The sequence below is a fragment of the Pleurodeles waltl genome, chromosome 3_1 (assembly GCF_031143425.1).
Source record: "Pleurodeles waltl isolate 20211129_DDA chromosome 3_1, aPleWal1.hap1.20221129, whole genome shotgun sequence".
Lineage (NCBI taxonomy): Eukaryota > Metazoa > Chordata > Amphibia > Caudata > Salamandridae > Pleurodeles > Pleurodeles waltl.
The window spans coordinates 1,712,489,138-1,712,511,750 of NC_090440.1; the positions used below are offsets into that span (position 1 = coordinate 1,712,489,138).

Sequence of the window (22,613 nt, forward strand, 5' to 3'; positions counted from 1 at the left end):
ACACATAACACCTGTGGGGGGGGGAGACTAAGCAATTTTTACAAACATTGGGAGGAGATAACAACAGATACTTGGGTACTGGCAATTATCCAGCATGGTTATTGCATAGAATTTCTCAGATTCCCTCCAAACTTTCCACCGAAAACACACAATATGTCAAAACAACACATGGATCTTCTAGGTCCAGGCATTGCTACAAAAGGGAGCAATAGAACTAGTACCAATTCAACAAAAGGGAACAGGAGTTTACTCTCTGTACTTTCTCATACCCAAAAAGGACAAAACACTGAGACCTATTTTATATCTGAGAACATTAAATACCTACATAAAATCAGACCACTTTCACATGGTGACATTACAAGACGTAATCCCACTGCTCAAACAACAAGACTACATGACAACACTAGATCTAAAGGATGCATATTTCCATATACCAATACATCCTTCACACAGAAAGTACCTAAGATTTGTATTCCAAGGGGTACATTACCAATTCAAGGTGTTGCCATTCGGAATAACAACTGCGCCAAGAGTTTTTACAAAATGCCTAGCAGTAGTAGCTGCGCATATCAGAAGGCAGCAAATACATGTGTTCCCGTACCTAGATGATTGGTTAATCAAAACCAACACACTAGAACGGTGTGTTCGATGGCATCTGTCGCTGTAGATACACATGGTATGCATGAGCTCGCCATCTGGTGTTGGGTCGGAGTGTTACAAGTTGTTTTTCTTCGAAGAAGTGTTTTCGAGTCACGGGACCGAGTGACTCCACCTTCTGTGCTCATTGCGCATGGGCGTCGACTCCATCTTCGATTGTTTTCTTTCCGCCATCGGGTTCGGACGTGTTCATGTCGCTCCGAGTTTCGGAACGGAAAGATAGCTGAAGACGGAAGATTTTCGACGGTATCGTTGCGATCCGGTTACAGATAGACACATACGACGACGCGTTGAACATCGAAGCGCTTCGGTGCCCTTCGGGGTAGATTTCGGCACCCCGTCGGGGCCTAGTCGGCCCGACCGCGTGGAGGACAACGCCGATGGATCGGACCCCGTTTCGATTCTGCCCCGAATGCCACAACAAATATCCTTATACGGACCTGCACTCGGTCTGTAATCTGTGCCTGTCACCCGAGCACAGTGAAGAATCCTGCGAGGCCTGTCGGGCGTTCCGGTCCCGAAAAACTCTGCGCGACCGTCGAGCGAGAAGACTGCAGATGGCGTCCACGCCAAAAGAGCGTCGACAGTTCGAGACAGAAGAAGAACAGGAGGAATCCTTTTCCATCCAGGATTCAGACTCCGACGAGCTACACTCTACAAGAACTGTGAGTAAGACGTCGAGATCAAACCCTAAAAAAGGAAAGAAGGCCCAGGGGACGCCACTGCCAACCGGCCATGGCTCCACCCAATTTCTCGGTGACCAACAATCGGCACCGAAAAAGGCCCATACAGTGTCGAGATCGTCCGACTTCGGTCGAGACACCGGCACGCAGCCTCCTCGGGACCGAGAGAGTGCTAAACAGAAGCATCGACACCGAGAGTTCGGTGTCGACACCGATCGACGCCGAGACAGTGGCGCCGAAGACCATAGAGGCCAAGAATTTTCGGCACAGAAAAAGAGGAAGGTTACCTCGGAGCCGAAAAAACAATCGACAGGGCTTTCGGAGCCGAAAAAAGCGACATCAGACCCTGTTTCTGGCTCCTATACCGAAGAGCATTCTATGTCTTCTCAAATGAAGAAACATAGATTTGAACAAGAACTGCAATCCACTGACGTGGATCACACGCAAAAGCGTATCTTTATTCAGCAGGGGACTGGGAAGATCAGTACCCTTCCACCTGTCAAACGAAAGAGAACGCTTCAGTTTACTCCTCAGCAACAAACAACACAAAAGGTAACACCTCCTCCCTCGCCTCCACCTGTAACTCCGGCTTCGCCAACTTACACCCCGTCACATTCGCCAGCTCACACCGCCATGAGCCACGACGACCAAGATCAGGATGCGTGGGACTTGTACGACGCACCAGTGTCTGATAACAGCCCAGACACATACCCAACTAGGCCATCACCACCGGAAGACAGCACAGCCTACTCACAAGTGGTGGCTAGAGCAGCTCTATTCCATAATGTGGAACTACACTCGGAACAAGTAGAGGATGATTTTTTATTTAACACCCTCTCCTCAACCCACAGCTCCTACCAAAGCCTGCCGATGCTCCCAGGCATGCTACGCCATGCAAAGGACATTTTCAAGGAGCCAGTTAAAAGTAGGGCAGTGACGCCTAGGGTGGACAAAAAGTATAAGGCGCCTCCTACGGACCCTGTCTTCATCACCTCTCAGCTGCCACCAGACTCTGTGGTGGTAGGGGCTGCCAGAAAACGGGCAAACTCGCACACTTCTGGGGATGCACCTCCCCCAGATAAAGAAAGTAGGAAGTTCGATGCAGCCGGGAAGAGGGTTGCTGTCCAAGCAGCAAACCAGTGGCGCATCGCAAATTCACAAGCGCTGCTAGCGCGATACGACAGAGCCCACTGGGATGAGATGCAGCATCTCATTGAACATCTCCCAAAAGATCTGCAAAAAAGAGCAAAACAGGTTGTTGAGGAGGGTCAAAACATTTCCAACAATCAAATACGCTCCTCCATGGATGCAGCAGACACGGCCGCAAGAACCATTAATACGTCGGTTACCATCCGTAGGCACGCATGGCTCAGAACGTCTGGATTCAAGCCAGAAATTCAGCAGGCAGTGCTTAACATGCCAGTAAACGAGAAACTTCTGTTCGGTCCGGAGGTCGACACAGCTATAGAAAAGCTCAAGAAGGACACTGACACTGCCAAGGCCATGGGCGCACTCTACTCCCCGCAGAGCAGAGGATCTTATAACACCTTCCGCAAAACACCTTTTAGAGGAGGGTTTCGGGGTCAGGCCACACAAGCTAGCACCTCACAGTCCGCACCGCCCACCTACCAGGGACAGTACAGAGGAGGTTTTCGGGGCCAGTATAGAGGGGGGCAATTTCCTAGGAATAGAGGAAGATTTCAAAGCCCCAAAACCACTACCAACAAGCAGTGACTCACACGTCACTCACCCCTCCCACACAACACCAGTGGGGGGGAGGATACATCAATATTACGAAGCATGGGACAAAATAACTACAGATACATGGGTCCTAGCAATTATCCAACATGGTTATTGCATAGAATTCATGCAATTCCCTCCAGACATACCACCAAAATCACAAAATTTATCAAAATACCATTCACAACTTCTAGAGATAGAAGTTCAAGCACTACTGCAAAAAAATGCAATAGAATTAGTACCAAGCACACAAATAAACACAGGAGTTTATTCACTGTACTTCTTGATACCAAAAAAGGACGAAACACTGAGACCAATTCTAGACCTCAGGGTAGTAAACACATTCATCAAATCAGACCACTTTCACATGGTCACACTACAAGAAGTGTTACCATTGCTCAGAAAACACGACTACATGACAACCCTAGACCTCAAGGACGCATATTTCCATATACCAATCCATCAATCACACAGGAAATATCTAAGGTTTGTATTCAAAGGAATACATTACCAATTCAAAGTATTGCCTTTTGGTTTAACAACCGCTCCAAGAGTATTCACAAAGTGCCTAGCAGTAGTCGCTGCACACATCAGAAGGCAGCAAATACATGTGTTCCCGTATCTAGACGACTGGCTAATCAAAACCAGTTCGCTCACACAATGCTCAAACCACACAAATCAAGTCATACAAACCCTCTACAATTTAGGGTTCACCGTCAACTTTGCAAAATCAAACATTCTGCCAAGCAAAGTACAGCAATATCTAGGAGCCATAATAGACACGACAAAAGGAGTAGCAACGCCAACTCCACAAAGGATCCACAATTTCAACAGGGTCATTCAACACATGTCTCCAAACCAAACAATACAAGCAAGAACAATACTACAGCTCCTAGGCATGATGTCCTCATGCATAGCCATTGACCCAAACGCAAGACTGCACATGAGGCCCTTACAACAGTGCCTAGCCTCACAGTGGTCTCAAGCACAGGGTCACCTTCTAGATCTGGTGTTGCTAGACCGCCAAACTTACCTATCGCTTCTATGGTGGAACAGTATAAATTTAAACATAGGGCGGCCTTTCCAAGACCCAGTGCCACAGTACGTAATAACAACAGATGCTTCCATGACAGGGTGGGGAGCACATCTCAATCAACACAACATAAGAGGACAATGGAACATACATCAAACAAAACTGCATATAAATCATCTAGAATTATTAGCAGTTTTTCAAGCACTAAAAGCTTTCCAACCAATCATAACCCACAAATACATCCTTGTCAAAACAGACAACATGACAACGATGTATTATCTAAACAAACAAGGAGGAACACATTCAACGCAGTTAAGCTTGTTAGCTCAAAAAATATGGAAGTGGGCAATCCACCATCAAATTGGTCTAATAGCACAGTTTATTCCGGGGATCCAGAATCAGCTGGCAGACAATCTCTCTCGAGATCACCAGCAAGTCCACGAATGGGAAATCCACCCACAAATTCTGAACACCTACTTCACACTCTGGGGAACACCACAAATAGACTTATTTGCAACAAAAGAGAACGCAAAATGCCAAAACTTCGCGTCCAGATACCCACACAAGCAATCCCAAGGCAATGCCCTATGGATGAACTGGTCAGGAATATTTGCTTACGCTTTTCCTCCTCTCCCTCTCCTTCCTTACCTAGTAAACAAATTGAGTCAAAACAAACTCAAACTCATTTTAATAGCACCAACGTGGGCAAGACAACCCTGGTACACAACACTGCTAGATCTGTCTGTAGTACCACACATCAAACTGCCCAACAAACCAGATCTGTTAACGCAACACAACCAACAGATCAGACACCCGGACCCAGCATCGCTGAATCTAGCAATCTGGCTCCTGAAATCCTAGAATTCGGACACTTACAACTTAGCCAAGAGTGTATGGAAGTCATAAAGCAGGCCAGAAGGCCATCCACTAGACACTGCTACGCAAGTAAGTGGAAAAGATTTGTTTGTTACTGCCATCATAATCAGATACAACCACTAGAGGCAACTCCAAAACATATAGTAGATTACTTGCTCCATTTACAAAAAGCAAAGCTAGCCTTCTCTTCTATTAAAATACACCTTGCAGCAATATCTGCATACCTGCAAACTACATATTCAACTTCCTTGTATAGGATACCAGTTATCAAAGCATTCATAGAAGGGCTTAAAAGAATTATACCACCAAGAACACCACCTGTTCCTTCATGGAACCTAAACGTGGTTCTAACAAGACTCATGGGCCCACCCTTCGAACCCATGCACTCTTGCGGAATACAATTCCTCACCTGGAAAGTTGCCTTTCTCATCGCCATTACATCTCTAAGAAGAGTAAGTGAAATTCAAGCGTTCACAACACAAGAGCCTTTTATACAAATACATAAAAATAAGGTCGTCCTACGACCTAATCCAAAATTTTTACCAAAAGTTATTTCTCCATTCCATCTAAATCAAACGGTAGAATTACCAGTATTCTTCCCACAGCCAGATTCTGTGGCTGAAAGAGCACTACATACATTAGATGTCAAAAGAGCATTAATGTACTACATTGACAGAACGAAGAACATCAGAAAAACTAAACAGCTATTTATTGCATTCCAAAAACCTCATGCAGGTAACCCAATATCAAAACAAGGTATAGCCAGATGGATAGTTAAATGCATCCAAATCTGCTACCTTAAAGCAAAAAGACAACTGCCCATTACTCCCAGGGCACATTCAACAAGGAAAAAAGGTGCTTCAATGGCCTTTTTAGGAAACATCCCAATGCAAGAAATATGTAAGGCAGCCACTTGGTCTACGCCTCACACATTCACCAAACACTACTGTATAGATGTGCTATCCGCACAACAAGCTACAGTAGGTCAAGCTGTATTAAGAACTCTATTTCAGACAACTTCTACTCCTACAGGCTAAACCACCGCTTATGGGGAACTAACTGCTTACTAGTCTATGCATACCATGTGTATCTACAGCGACAGATGCCATCGAACTGAAAATGTCACTTACCCAGTGTACATCTGTTCGTGGCATCAGTCGCTGAGATTCACATGGACCCACCCACCTCCCCGGAAGCCTGTAGCAGTTCAGAAGTTACCTTCAATTTTGTACATTTGTATATATATTACTTAATCCTTTAATAGGTACATACTTACATTTTTCATTGCGCGGGCACTATTACTATAGTACAACTCCTACCTCACCCTCTGCGGGGAAAACAATCGAAGATGGAGTCGACGCCCATGCGCAATGAGCACAGAAGGTGGAGTCACTCGGTCCCGTGACTCGAAAACACTTCTTCGAAGAAAAACAACTTGTAACACTCCGACCCAACACCAGATGGCGAGCTCATGCATACCATGTGAATCTCAGCGACTGATGCCACGAACAGATGTACACTGGGTAAGTGACATTTTCATTACAACACACAAAGTAAGTCATAGAAACCCTACACAAACTAGGTTTCTCAATCAACTACACAAAATCACACCTTCAGCCGTGTCAGACACAGCAATACTTAGGGGCAACAATCAACACAGCAAAAGCAATTGCCTCTCCAAGTCCACAAAGAGTACAAGCATTTCACAATGTAATACAGGTCATGTATCCAAACCAAAGAATACAAGTCAAAATAGTAATGAAACTACTAGGCATGATGTCCTCATGCTTAGCCATTGTCCCAAACGCAAGATTGCAGATGCGGCCCTTACAACAGTGGCTAGCATCACAATGGTCACAAGCACAGGGTCAACTTCTAGATCTAGTGTTGATAGACCGCCAAACATACACCTCGCTTCAATGGTGGAACAATATAAATTTAAACCAAGGGCGGCCTTTTGAAGACCCAGTGCCTCAATACGTAATAACTACAGATGCCTCCATGATAGGGTGGGGAGCACACCTCAATCAACACAGCATTCAGGGACAATGGGACTCTCGGCAAAAACAGTTTCACATAAATCACTTAGAAGTATTGGCAGTATTTCTAGCGTTAAAAGCATTTCAACCAATAATAAGCCACAAACACATTCTTGTCAAAACAGACAACATGACAACAATGTATTACCTAACCAAACAGGGAGGAACACACTCAACACAGTTGTGTCTCCTGACACAGAAAATATGGCATTGGGCGATACACAACCACATTCGCCTAATAGCACAGTTCATTCCAGGGATTCAGAATCAATTAGCAGACAATCTCTCTCGGGATCACCAACAGATCCACGAATGGGAGATTCACCCCCAAGTACTACACACTTACTTCCAAAATTGGGGAACACCGCAAATAGACCTGTTTGCAACAAAAGAAAATGCAAAATGCCGAAGCTTCGCATCCAGGTACCCACAATATCAGTCTCTGGGCAATGCGTTATGGATGAGTTGGTCAGGGATATTTGCATACGCTTTTCCCCCTCTCCCACTCCTTCCATATCTAGTAAACAAGTTGAGTCAAAGCAAACTCATACTCATAGCACCAACTTGGGCAAGACAACCTTGGTACACAACACTACTAGACCTCTCAGTAGTGCCTCATATCAAACTACCAAACAGACCAGATCTGTTAACTCAACACAATCAACAGATCAGACACCCCAATCCAGCATCGCTGAATCTAACAATTTGGCTCCTGAAGTCTTAGAGTTCGGACACTTAGACCTTACACAGGAATGTATGGAAGTCATAAAACAAGCTAGAAAACCAACCACTAGACATTGCTATGCAAATAAGTGGAAAAGGTTTGTTTATTATTGCCATAATAATCAAATTCAACCCTTACACGCATCTGCTAAACACATCGTAAGCTACTTGCTACATTTGAAAAAGTCTAAACTAGCTTTTTCATCCATTAAGATACATCTTACCGCAATTTCAGCTTACCTGCAAATTACCCACTCAACTTCACTGTTTAGGATACCAGTCATAAAAGCCTTTATGGAAGGCCTAAAAAGAATTATACCACCAAGAACACCACCAGTTCCTTCGTGGAACCTCAACATTGTCTTAACACGACTCATGGGGCCACCTTTTGAGCCCATGTACTCATGTGAAATGCAATATTTAACATGGAAAGTTGCATTTCTAATTGCCATCACATCTCTAAGAAGAGTCAGTGAAATCCAAGCATTTACCATACAAGAACCATTTATTCAAATACACAAGCATAAAGTAGTTCTACGGACAAATCCAAAATGTTTACCAAAAGTCATATCACCGTTCCACTTGAATCAAACAGTAGAACTACCAGTGTTCTTCCCACAGCCAGATTCTGTAGCTGAGAGAGCACTACATACATTAGACATCAAAAGAGCGTTAATGTACTACATTGACAGAACAAAACAAATTCAGAAAACAAAACAATTATTTGTTGCTTTCCAAAAACCTCATACAGATAATCCAATTTCCAAACAAGGCATTGCTAGATGGATAGTTAAATGCATTCAAACCTGTTATCTCTAGGCAAAAAGAGAACTACCTATTACACCGAGGGCACACTCAACTAGAAAGAAAGGTGCTACCATGGCCTTTCTAGGAAACATTCCAATGACTGAAATATGTAAGGCAGCCACATGGTCTACGCCTCATACTTTTACCAAGCACTACTGCGTGGATGTGTTAACAGCACAACAAGCCACAGTAGGACAAGCAGTACTACGAACTTTGTTTCAAACAACTTCAACTCCTACAGGCTGAACCACCGCTTTTGGGGAAATAACTGCTTACTAGTCTATGCAAAGCATGTGTATCTGCAGCTACACATGCCATTGAACGGAAAATGTCACTTACCCAGTGTACATCTGTTCGTGGCATGAAACGCTGCAGATTCACATGCGCCCATCCGCCTCCCCGGGAGCCTGTAGCCGTTTCGAAGTTGATCTTGAACATTTGTAAATTTGTAAATATATCACTTTAAACTACATTATGTACATACAGTTTACTCCATTGCATGGGCACTATTACTATGATACACAACTCCTACCTCACCCTCTGCGGGGAAAACAATCTAAGATGGAGTCGACGCCCATGCACAATGGAGACAAAAGGGGAGGAGTCCCTCAATCTTGTGACTCGAAAGACTTCTTAGAAGAAAAACAACTTGTAACACTCCAAGCCCAACACTAGATGGCGGGATGTGCAAAGCATGTGAATCTGCAGCGTCTCATGCCACGAACAGATGTACACTGGGTCAGTGACATTTTCCTTTTTTTGCGTTTTTCTTATTTTCATTTGGACCTTGATTTGCACTGCAGATATTTCTTTTCTGCCCAATTCTGTAATGGTGAATTTCCGTTCCTTAAATCAAGGAGGCCATGGCTTTGGTATCAACCAGGTCCCAGGTCCCAGACCTTTTGGACATTCCTATTTTTCCAATAAATTTCTATGTCAACATTCGGCCTATTATCCTTACAAGCCCATCACTGTACTAGAGTTTGCCATACTTCCTAGTCTGATTTCAACGTGTCGACTTTCGCCCAGGTCAAATTCGGATATGTTTTCATACCTGCGGGGAAACTCCTCTGTCCTTTCTTTTCTCAATCAAGTAATCACTGTCCAACTTGTCGTCCTCCTTCACCTTTGGGGAAATAATTTTCTCTTTCTCTTCCTCCTTCACTTCTAGCGTGCCTTGACTTTCCCACTTGTTGCCCTGTTTATTCACTTTCCTGCTCCCCTCTTTCCTGTCCAACCCTCGCTTCCAATGCAGCCCCACTGAGTCTTGGTATCTATTCTGCCTATCTGTTCTTTCCTCACTCCATCCTTCAACAGTGCCATGAACATATCCCTTTGGGACACCATATTGTTCTCTGTGCGGACCTCGGACCAGGAGGCTTTTTTGGGTTTTGTGCACTCTCCTAATTCTTCTCTATCACCTGTGCCAAGGGATTAACTGTCATATTGATAAGTAGAGTCATTATATATTTATAGGCTTGGGGAGCTGAACAAATTATTTTTTTCTGATGGATACAACTACCTGTGGATTCCTCACCTCATTGAATACTCCAATTGTGCCTGCATTCAAAGGATTTTTTTTTCTTTCTAGCTCTTCACGTCAACGAGGAAGTCATAATGGAACGGATCCCCACGCAACTCTGTGTGACGTCATTTGAACTCTAAGTGTCAGTTCCCTTTTTTCAGCACCTTCAACGCCAACAGCTTTTCTATACTCTCCGTGTGGTTACACTGTTTCGAGGGAACTTAATTGTCAAAGTTTTGTTTGTGTGACAGTGTCTCCACTGAAGAAGTCAGGCTTTAAACCCAGTTGAGCATGTAGAGGGCACATGTTGGTCACTGACCCGCACAAAAACGGACTCTGGTTCCTAAGTTCCGATCATGACATCTGGTGAAGCTCTTCATGTCAGAGCATGAACCCTAAGGCACTAAAAGAAATGGAGGTGAAGTTGTTCCTGGCGAAAGCTAAAACAGAAGCAGGGCAGTCGTAGATCAGGCCTTGAGTAGAGTCATTGTCCCACAGGTCTTCAAAAGAAGTAGCATCATCATCATTCACTTCATCGTTTATCCTGAGATACCACCCCTCGGTCTTTGTCTCCGGCTTCAAAGTCCCGGTGCAGCTCGACTTGGGAAGTATGACCCACTCTATCTCCTCCACAACCGAAGTCTCCTGAGGTGTCACCGGCGCAGTCTTTGATGGAGATCTTGGCATCACCCAAGAGTCCTGTGGCGCAATTGTCTCCTGTGACTCTACCGGATGAGGACATTGAAGAGCAGGTGACAGGCCAGGTTCAGCCCCTGCAGCAGGAGCAAGAATAGCCGTCCTTTACGGCCCCCAGAGATGGATCAGACCAACTTCTTAAATGCTATGTTTAGCATGTTTAATAGATCTAAGGCCCCCTCTGGTGTGCAGATGGGCCCCACGGGTCCATTGGCCTTCTCCCTGGGAGGTTTCCCGGTGCCGTATAGGCCACGTATTCTTGGTCTGTAACAGCTCGGAGAAAAACACCATCACCATTGGAGGCTGCTGTCGACCAGGTCTTGTCCAGCGCAGTCATTCTACCTGTGCCAGGTGTAAAGTCCTGGTGCCAACCCCCTGCTTTGCTTGTGCTGCAACAGGCTTCATCGACACAGACGCCGCTGCTGTGACCCAGACTGAATTCCAGGAGGGAAGCCTTGAGGTTCTAAGAGGAGCAACAGTATTTGGAAAACCAGCAGTATCAGGACCTCGAAGAAGGGGTGATTCCGATGCCTTCCCATGAGTTTGAAGGCATTGAGCTGGCGAGTGGGCTGGACACGTCCCCTGAATGGGAATTATTATCCCCTGGGGACATACTCCTGAGGTTCCTGCGTATAATGGAGTAATTAGGAAGGCAGAAGAACTTCTGGACTTACCACTGCCCACTACAGAATTAAAATCGAACATTTTAACAGATGTTCTCCATTCTTACTCTGCAGCATCAGAACCCCTGCTGCCATTCAATGAGGCTTTGTCGGAGCCAGCCCTAGATCAGTGGCAGAAACCTTTTCCTACTCCTGCAGTTTCAAAAGTCATTGCCAGGAGGTATAGGGCAGCACCATGGGATCCTCTGAGTCAACATCCAACACCTGAAAGCCTGGTGGTACAAGCTTCATGCTCTTTGAGGTCTGCACCTGGTTCTTTTGCCATGACTCCTTCTGTCAGGGCGCTGAATCGGATTGAGCACTCTGTGAAAACGATATTTTCATCTGGAAGTATGGTGTTGAAGTCAGTCAATGCCACTTGCCTATTGGGTAGGTACATCCATTCGCTTATGAATTCAGCCAAAGAGGTCATCCCGAAATTGCTGCAGGACGTGCAGAGTAATTTTGCAAAACTTCTGCAGGACAGTGAGGCGGCGGCAACGCAGATTATACAATCAGGCCTAGAGAAGGCGGGCTCTGTTGCCAGGGCCATGGAGACTTCAATCCCCAACTGAAGGCATGCATGGCTAAGAGAATCTGGGTTCTCTGCTGATGTGCAGTCCACGTTAATGGATTTTCCATTTGATGGATACAGGGTGTTTGGGGGCCAATGCAGATTCAGCCTTGGAGAGGATTCAAGGAGACCAAGGCCACCACCAAGTCCTTAGTTCTTCAGACAATCTCCATGACCTTCAGACCTTTGAGTAGGTTTATGGGGTTTTGGTGCAGCTCCTCCTTTCATAGGAGGCAGCACATCCAACAGCAGTCTGCCAGCCCCCTCTATAGATCCTTTATAGATTGTGGGAGAGGTAAGCAACGTGGTGACCTCCACCATCCTTTTCTCTCTATCCACTTCATCCTCCTCTGCTAACCTTTCAGGCAAGCAACCTTAGTTCTTACCCTTCGCAAACATGTGTTACCCGTAAGGCGGAGGTTAATTAATTTCCTTCTAGAGTGCATGGCCATAACAATGGACAGTTGGGTATTAGAAGGAAAGGGCATACCAATTTACTACAATGCCTGAGAGTTTACCTCTCCGTTCCCTCCCCAACAAAGTTTTTTTGGGGAAGAGCATCTGCTGCTGCTGTTGCTTCAGCAAAAGGTACAAATTCTGCTTTTAAAGGGTGCACTGGAGTTGGTTCCAGAGTGGGAAAGGGGTCAGGGTTTGTATTCGAGGTATTTTCTGATCCCAAAAAAGAATGGTCATTTATGGCCGATCCTAGACCTAAGGGTTTTGAAATACATACTCAAACAAGGAAAATTCAAAATGCTGACCCTAGCACAGGTGCTTCTTGCGCTGGACAAGGAAGACTGGATGGTTTCCATAGACCTTCAGGATGTGTTTTTTCATATTCCCATCCTCCAGTCGCACAGGAAATATCTCTGGTTCACAGTAGGGTCACAGCATTACCAGTCTGCAGTCCTTCTGTTTGGTCTTACTTCTGCACCTCGAGTCTTCACAGAGGTGATGGCAGTGGTGGCTGCACATCTCAGGCTGTGGGGAATACCAGTGGTTTCCCTTACTTTGATGATTGGTTTCTCAAAGCCAGATCTCCAGAATAGGTGCAACAACACTTGCTGTTGACAAGGCACCTGTTGTTCAACCTCTGGTTTTTCATCAATGTCCCCAAATCTCACCTGGCGCTCTCTCAGTACATCCTGTTCATTCATAGGGATGGTACTGGACACCACAGCTAATCGTGTCTTTCCTCCTCCACAGAGGGTTCAAGACATTTCGGCTGTGATTCCAATGTTTGAGAATGTAGTGCTCGTTCCAGTCCAAAAGGTCTTACGTCTGCTTGGTCTCTTTGCTTCCTGCATTCTGTTGGTCACTCATGCACACTAGCCCATGAGGTCCCCTCCAGTGGTGCCTCCGTAAGCAATTGTTTCAACACAACTAAGATCTCGAGTCTAAAATGATCTTGAGAAGCACAGCAATGGATCTTCAGTGGTCTGTGGACGGCAACCAATTGAAGGGAGGCTGTTTTGCCTACCACCTCCTGTGATAACAGATGCTTCCACTCTTGGGTCTTGGGGCTTTGGTCTCCAGAAGAACAGATGTTTCACATCAATCTGTTGTAGTTAAGGCCGATGTATCTGGCTCGCAACGCCTTCCTCCCTTCCATTTGTGGTCAGTCGGTTCAAGTTTTGACAAACAACACTACTGAGATGTGTTAAGTCAACAAACATGGAGAAGTAGGGTTGTATCTTCTCTACGGAGGGGCTCTACTTCTCTGGTCCTGGCCTCAGTACCATCGGATTCGCATAGTAGCAAACCATTTGGCCGGCGTTCTCAATGTTGTTGCGGATGGTCTCAGCCAACACTTTTCAGCTGACCACGAGTGGTGACTTCATCCGCAGGTGGTCCTCATGTCTTCCAGTTATTGGGGACGCATCAGATAGACCTGTTTGCCACTTGAAAGTCTGCACACTGCCCATTGTTCTGCAACCTCCAGTATCCGAGGCTGCGAGCGCTGGAGGATACGGTTTAGTTGGACTTGAGCAACCAGTTGCTTTTCCCATGCCCCTCCTCCCCCATACACTTTATTCATCTGGTTCTAAAAAAGATTTGCGGGGACCGTGCTTAAGTCATATTAATAGCCCCTGATAGGCCAAGAAGGATGTGGTACACAGACCTCCTTCAGCTTTCACTGTGCCCTCTTCTTTGTCTGCTTCACAGGGCAGACCTCCTCTTGCAGGAGTAGGTTCTATGCCCTCCGCTTCCAGAGTCTGCACCTGCATGCTTGGAGATTGAACTGGGCAAGTTGAATTCCTTTTTTCTCTTCCCCCTTGAAGTGCTGGATGTTATTTTATCGGGCAGGCAACACTCCACCAAAACTGTCTAGTGGAAGATGGACCAAGTTTTTCAAAAGGTGTGAGGACAGACACAAGGACCTTTTAAAGGCCCACTTATCCAGCGTTTTTCAATTTTCTTTCCTTGGCACAGCAAGGTTGTCCAGTTGCGACAGTGAAGGGCTATCTCTCTGGACTGTCTGCATTTATTTATTTACCTGGCCAACCCTTTTTGTTTAAGTCCCCTAAAGTTTTAAGGTTTCTTAAGGGTTTGACTAATATGGTTCCTCCTACTCCATTTATAATGTCTCCGTGGGATTTACATTTAGTTTTAACGTACCTGATGGGCACACTGTTTGAACCGTTACATAGTATTCCTTTGAGGTTCCTTACAATTAAAACGTTTTTTCTCATAGGGATCATGTCCGCTTACTGCAGGCTTTGAGAGCAAAACCTCAGTTTACCACTTTGCATGCCAACAAGGTGGTTTCGAGAAATAGGGTGGCTTTCCTACCAAAGGTAGTAACTTTTTTTCGTTTAGGGCAGTCCATCACCCTTAAGTCCTTTTACCCTCCTCCCCATCCTTCTAAGGAGGAGGAAAGGCTGCATCGTCTGTATCCAAAGAGTGTTGAGCTTTGACATGGGCAGGACGAGTGAATTGCGGGTGGGCAATCAGTTGTTTGTCGGCTGTGTGGGCAAAATGTAGGGCAAAGCCGTCCACAAAAGAATGTTGTCAAGGTGGGTCATTCTGTGCATTAAAATATGTTATGTGCTGGCAAGGAAAGATCCTCCTGAGGGCATTTGTGCTCATTCGACCAGAGCTAAGGCTACTACACTTTTGCAGAACATTACTGTTTTTCACTCAGAAGTGAGGAGGAACGTCCATTTTGCCCGTTCGGTGCTACCAAGATTTCTTGGTATAGGCAGACAGACTCCCACCTCAGAGTGCAGGACTTCTTTGGGATGCTATTAATTTTTTATTTATTTTTTTAACTGAGGAATCCACAGGTCCGTAACCATTTTTCTGGTGGATACAGAACCTACCTGTGGGTTCCTCACTGATCCAACCACTGATTCCAGTTTATCCCTGTCTTGGCAATAGCTAAATGAACCTTCCTTTTATTAACCTTTCCCCTTCTGTTCTTATATTTGTAATATGCCACCCGCGCCTCAGCTCTCTCAGCTCTCTCAGCCACAGTCTGGTAAGTCTACAATTTATCTTGCTACAGTTTATTTCAACATGATTACATCGTAGAGGTATTTTTTGCTTCTATCACCTGCTTTTCCATCTAATCACTTTACACGCATTTTACGATAAGCACATAAGAGGATCCAGTCTCTTCTCCCTAACGTGCTAAGCTCCTTCCCCTTTTCTATTAGCACTTTCTGTAAACAGGCCAATGCATCTGCAGGCTCGGCATCTGCCATACATGCATTCCAGTTTTTACTCAAGCCAACACAGCGAGACCACTTATGCACAAGCATACTTAGGAGGCTATTTCCCACCCTGGTATCTCATTTGGTATTTGGGAAAAAGCCTTAGTCTTTTTGCCAAACATCTTTTACATTAATATTGTATCCAGCCGACTACGCCAAAATGTATTGCTTCCCACTTGAAAAAATAGAACATACTGCTAAAGAAACTCAGCACTCTTAATACGAATGAATGTATTTAAAAAGGTCCTTCCCAAACATCAAATGTAAGGCATAAACATACATGAATAATTATATAAATCAAGTGATCAAGGCTTCGATTATCCCAGCAGAGGAAATGGGTAATATAGCAACAGAACATATTTGCATGAACTAAATTATCAAGACTTAAAATACATCACATATTGAGTTGCAGACAACATTCTTGCCAGCGACTGGGGAGCCATCAGCAGTCAAGCAGGGAGTCTCGATTGGGGCCACCAGAAGATTCCTGACAAAGCGTCCGTTCCACATGTGAGCTCCTGTCTGAGCACTAAGTTTCCCTGTCTTTTTATACCTTAAAACGCCTCAAGGAGAGAGTTCTAGAAACCCCCCCTCCTTCTGTTATGAAATTATTGCTGGCTGTACTTGTCTGCGTCAGAATCACTCACAGGAGCTGGTCGAGCTCTCATTTTTGCTCCTTGACACAGCCGTACATTCCTCTGGCAAATACAACTCAACCTTGTGGGATTTATCAAATGTGCATACCACGTACCATGTTCCAGAAACTGTCCTGCTCAGTACTTCTTAAGAGAAAAACTTCTCTGTGAAGAAAAACACTTGCACTCTGCAGCTGCCACAGAAAACAAAATGGAGTCACTCACACAAAATGGTGTCAATGGTCACCCACTTAGTCCATCTAGCATCACATGCGTAGAACTAGAATGTAGGTTTTTTAAGATCAACCAGGAGATCGGCAGTATTTACTGGCCAAGGGAACTATTGTGCATGTCTTGTGCACGTAATAAATATGCATCTACAGCTTGTCCTAGGTCTTTGTTGTGAAGACTCAGGCTTACTTAGCAAAGAAATAGAAAAGTATCCTGAAAAGAAGTCATCTTTTTCATGTGATGCTTCTTGTCTTTTCCATTAATGATGGGATTAAAAAATAAATAAGGGGCACTGAAAATATTTGTTTTTGTCAGACTAATTGTGCTTTCAACCACTTTTGAGCTGTCAACTTGTTGCACATGTTTAACTCCTTTTGTTTAATCATTCATGCCCATCCATTAGGCAATATGTGTTATACCAATGTGCAGTGGGCATTTTGACTGAATTTGATCCTTGTGTTATGCAGTTATTGAAAATGAAAGGAATGTACAAGATTTCTGCTCTGCAGATTTTCTCTGATACCTATTTGTTATATACTGTTTGCCTTTGACCCTTGAGAATGTTTCTCAGCCTTGATTAGATCACCACAGAGTGGCTTATGTAGGTTAGCTTGTGTAATTGGCAATGATCCCGTTCTGGAGAAGTCAGAGTTGCTTCCTTGCAGTAGTTTTACAATACGTGTGGCCAACATTAGTAGATATCGCTGACATTTGGAAAGTACTTGTCAATAATGTAACTTAGGCGGTCAAAGGAAGTTACACCTGCTGGGAGTCTTATGACTAAGATGAAACCTAAATTGACAGAAACCTGAATGTGAGGGCACCCATCATAGTGAACTGCTGTAAAAGGTAAGTTACTTACCTACTCATTGAAAACTTTTCGGTATTAGTCATTTGCTTTAAACTCACACTTTGCCAAGTCTGGAAAGAGTCTGCATGGCAATTGCAGAGGATCATAAAGGGTTAATTGGTAACACTTAAAGTTGGCTGCTGATGTCTACGCACCTAATGTAGTATCACAATTTACCACGTTGTATTTTTTAAGCATTTGTCACTACTTTTGATGTTCACTGCAGTCAGTGACATATCATGGTGCGTGCATGCAAGGAGCGTTGCTTTATATTATTAATGGACTCCATGTAAAATAGCTGTTTGGATATGGGTTGAAATGCCAGTAATGCAGAAGTTTTTATGATAATCTGTAATAACAGATACTCCTTTACAATGTTTCTCATTATAGCCATTAAGAACTTTAAGCTATCGTAATGGAAGTCATGACATCTTTTGCCAGTGTAAGCGTGCTTATTTTATGCAGTTGATGAGAGAATGAAATTAAGTAGTTTGAAATCATGTTTTTTTTTTCTTTCTAGCTTTCGTGCAAGAAAAGCTGTGCCATACCTGTAAAGAGCACAGAAGAAACATCCTGAACAGGTAACCTTTTGACCCTTGCAAATATATTCTAGTAATTAGACATGTAGGCACTTGTTTCGGCTTTAAGGATTTCCATTTAACCTATGTTTTACATTGCTTCATCTCCCGACTTGACAAAATATTTTAGGCTTTCTGTTTGTCATTCTTTTTGCTGAATTTTCTTGTATGTATTGAATCAGTATGTTCTCCAACTTTGTGTCTCAATGCAAAAGTAGAATGAGTTGGATAAAAAGGGTTATCCGTTGTACAATTACAAATCTAGGTTTTTGTACTAGACTGTGCTGTTTGTTATGAGATGTATTGGTAAGTATTAATGGGCTTTAAGCCCACTCATTGCTTACCATTGCTTACCATTGGTTGGCTTTGTTGTTGCTCTCCTTTGCTTTGTTAGCTTGTGAGGCCATTACTTCCTTTTTGTACATTTGTCTCTGTTCTAGAGCAGGATTGCATTACTTGTGTCCTTCCACTGCTCACTTTCAGGCACAGTTTTGTAAGCACTCCAGAAGAGTTTGTGTTTCCAGCAGTATCCTTCTTCTGTACTTTTTCCCTCTGCTCAGGCCAGAAGTATACGTTTGGGGGTGCATGGCCCCCACATATGACATGAGCTGGTTCGGTGGGAAGTAATTTCAGTTCATGAAATCAGTTTGACAAAAGTCTTTAATCTCAGCCTAAGGTAACTATAACTTCCGCCATGCACTGTTTTTTCATCAAAAATGTTACTTCAAATATTTCATTGATAATATCAATGATGTTATCAAAGATGTCATAAGTGCCATAATTTGTAAAGTAATTAGCAGTGCATGGCGAGGGCGCAAGTTAAAGCTTCCTTAGAGCACGAGTCATAGTTAATTGAGATAACTGTAATCATGGCCACTGGAATTATGCAGCAAGCGTGTGCCAAATTATGTGGCGGGATTCAGTAAATTATGTGGCAAGGATTAGCAAATAATGTAGCATAATGCAGCATATTTTGTGACAGTATTACTTCATTATTTCATCATTTTTAAACTTGGTAACAGCTCATTAGAACCAGTTTAACGCCAAAATATAGCAATAAGCAACAGAAAATAACTTTTTTTACTTTTTGTCAAAATCTGCAGATTATACAGCAGATGATGGATTATGTGGCCAATGTTGCAAATCTATAATTATGTGAAAATCTGCCACATCAGAATCTCATAATTCCAGTGGCTCAGACTACAGTAGGTGAATTTCTGTGGTCTTCTACATTTAAAATATGAGTCGAACTAGAACGTCCTTGTAAACATTTTTTTTTTTTTAAGTGAATTTCTATGTTTAAAAAAAATAAATATGTTTCCTAACTATCCCTCCTTCGCTTTTTAATGCTTTTTACTGATTTGCATACTTCCAGTCGGTGCAGCTGGTATTGCTGGTGTGAACAAGACCTCACAGTCGAAATGCGTCATCTGGGGCAATTAACTTTTTCACCTTTACAGTTTTGCTGAGCGTACATTTTGTGACTACAAGGATTTGGAAACTATCACGGCTGTCTCCGCCGTACGACGAACCACCGCCGCTTTGGCTCCAGGTCAGGAGTAACCAGGAAGGCTATGGATATGGATATGTGTGTGTATGTGTGTGTATATATATATGTGTATATATATATATATATGTGTGTGTGTGTGTATATATATATATATATATATATATATATATATATATATATATATATATATATATATATATATTAGTGTCTGGAAAAAAAACTATACCTCTCTGACAAGCTCTAATAAGAGTGAAACATGTGTCAGGGTTGCTTTTATTCATTCCAGGTTAACTCAACCCAAATTCTTATAACTGTGTCTGGAGTAGTTCAAGGCTTTTGCCATTTGTCAGCTCTGCATGGATAGCACTAGCTAATCTATGCTCAAAGTTTTTGCTGTAAAAATAGCAAATTCTTTGTCACTTTCTTGCTTGGCATAGTTGGCACAGGGCTAATCCCATGCTTAAGAGCTTTGCTAGAAAAATAGACTCTTGATGTGAGCAGATTCAGAGTATCAGTGGAGTTGTAGGATTCTCTGTATAGGAGTTGCTCTCCACCAAAACTTGGGAACTACCCCGATTTCCCGGTTTCTTTTTTGCATAATTTGTGTGGTACGCTAAGCCTGAAAGGTTATTGTTTTGAGTAATGCTGAGTGCCCCCTTGTGTCTTAACAAAGTTAAACCACGTTGAAGAGCTCCAATAAGAGTGAAACATGTCAGGGGTTGCTTTTATTTTCACCAGGTTAGCTTGGATGGTATTTTACTTGTCCAAAGCATTAATTCAGCTTGCGTGGATGGCGCTGTGATTAAGGACTTTGCTGTAAAAATGTCAAAAGGCTTTATCAGTTTCTAGCTTGGCAAGGACGGCACTGCACTAATCATATGCTTAAAATGTTTGCTAGAAAAAGACATTTGAGGTGAGGAGATTCAGGGTATCAGTGGTGTTGTAACCTGCTTTGTATGGGACAAGCTCTCCATTAAAACTTGGGAAGTACCCAGAGTTTTCTACTTACTTGTTTGCATTGTTTATGTGGCACTAAGCCTGAAAGGATATGCCTACTATGTTAGGAGTCCTGCTCTGAATGCTTTGCAGTTCTCACTTGGCTCAAGTTCCTGCTCTGTGGGACACCCTGTGTTACTTAGAGTGACTGACCATGCCAGAGCCTATAAAATAGCCAGCCAAATACATGTGGTTTGAGCTGGATGGTGAATGGTTGTGTACCACGCACTGCTCTGGTAATCACACTGTAAACATTATGAAGGGCTTGTAATTGGCTTTCATTTGCTGGCATACACTGCTCTATTCGAGAGCTGCAGGCTGCGTTTCAGGCCCCTGATCACTAACAGAGTGAAAGTATGTCAGCGATTTATACAACCCAAATAATACTTGTGCAATAGACTGAGCAGTAGTTTGTTTGTTTCTTCTCACTCTGAGGGTCTTGTGCTATGGTGCTGATGCAGCACTACACAAAAGTAGGCTAGTTAAACAGTAGAGTAACATGGTCAGAATTGTAATGATACACTGCATGAACACTCATGAAGCGTGCCATGTCTGTGTTAGAACTTGTGGTTGGTTTATCTCAACAAGGAAGTTGAAATATCTGCTTTGTAAAGTGTGCAACCACTCCGAAAGATGTCTCTTGATGCTGTCAAGGAGGTGTTCTGTTAATAAACTCAGGGATGCTCATTTTATAGACTTGGGATAGATAAAGGTTAGGCTGAGGTAAAATTTAGCTCATGACGATGTAATCTTGCATCTTTTCCTGCATTTCGTGTTGATTTTTTTTTTTTTTTTTTACACGAAATGCATAAGATTACAGTATTATACGATTATACGGTGTTGTGTAATTGAGATTTCATTTATGTAAAAATGTGATTGTAGGAGCACAGGAACAATGAGAATGAATAGAACACGAGTGGCTGTTTTTTAAGTTGCATGCAATTGTTACTATTTTAGTGTGAAATGGCCTTTCACATTCAGCATTTTATTTAGGACCCTTTTCATACCAAAAATAGCGTAAAATGCTGGATCAGCATTTTGGATAATTTTGTTTAATTTCCGCAAAGAAAATTATGCAAAGTTTACTGCTGACCCACTGGAATTTCCGCACACTCCTAGTTAAATTACTGCACTGCACTACCAGCTGAAGACCCACTCCAAGATAATAACTTTTTTTTAACTCCCAGGGTGCCTGAGGCGAGCTGGTCTCCATGAAAGGAGAAGGATTGAGAGTGTGATGCATGAGATATTAATTAAATAGGCTATTTTTGGGATGATACTACCTGAGGCCTACATGCCTGTATTTTTGTTGCCCTTTCTCTAAAGCATTATTTCTTGAGCACCTCCAGTATTCCGTCATCTTCAGGTCATAGTGTTGAATCCCTAGCAGGGCCATTTCAACCTTTCAGCATTCTGAGGTTGATAAATTGAGTATTATTATGTTAGATGATAGTAACAACTCTTTTCCACAATCCCTCTAAGCTGCAAACTGTAGTAGGAGGCCCTTTATAAAAAAGTTATTATCTTGGAGTGGGTCCTAGGCCAGTAGTGCAGTGCAGAAATTGGGCAGGTATGGTTAAATTCCAGTGGGTCAGCAGGCCTGTTTGAAATGTGCATCATTTTTTTGGGGTGGGGGAAATTGAACAAAATTATACAAAATGCTGATCCAGCATTTTGTGAAAGTCTTGGCATGAAATGGGTCCTAAAGTTAATTTTGTAGGAGAGGCCATTTCACACTAAAATAGTAACAATTGCATGTGACTTAAAAAACAGACAATCGTATTCTATTCATTCTCATTGTTCCTGTGCTCCTGCGTGTTGCTGTGCCGTTGAAGTCCATTTTGAAAGCTGGACTGGTCACCTTTCTGTTGCTTATTGTTATATTCTGGTATTAAATTAGTGCTAGTGCGGTGTTAAGTTTAAAAGTGATGAAATAATGAATTATTACTGTTACAAAATGTGCCGCATTATGCCGCTTAATTCGCCTATTCTTGCTGCATAATTTACTCAACCCTTCCGTATAATTTGGCCCTCTCATGGCGCATAATTCCAGTGGCCATGATTATAGTTAGCGTTATCTCA

General features: G+C 43.2%; 1 protein-coding gene across 1 annotated transcript in view; it reads left to right on the top strand.

The window, feature by feature from the left end:
• LOC138283616 (RNA-binding protein 44-like) overlaps positions 1–22,613 on the top strand; it is a 603,066-nt gene that overhangs the window by 281,921 nt on the left and 298,532 nt on the right. The window contains exon 3 of the mRNA XM_069221553.1: positions 17,968–18,028. Within this exon, the coding sequence (XP_069077654.1) occupies positions 17,968–18,028 (61 nt within the window). The remainder of the gene's footprint in view (positions 1–17,967; positions 18,029–22,613) is intronic.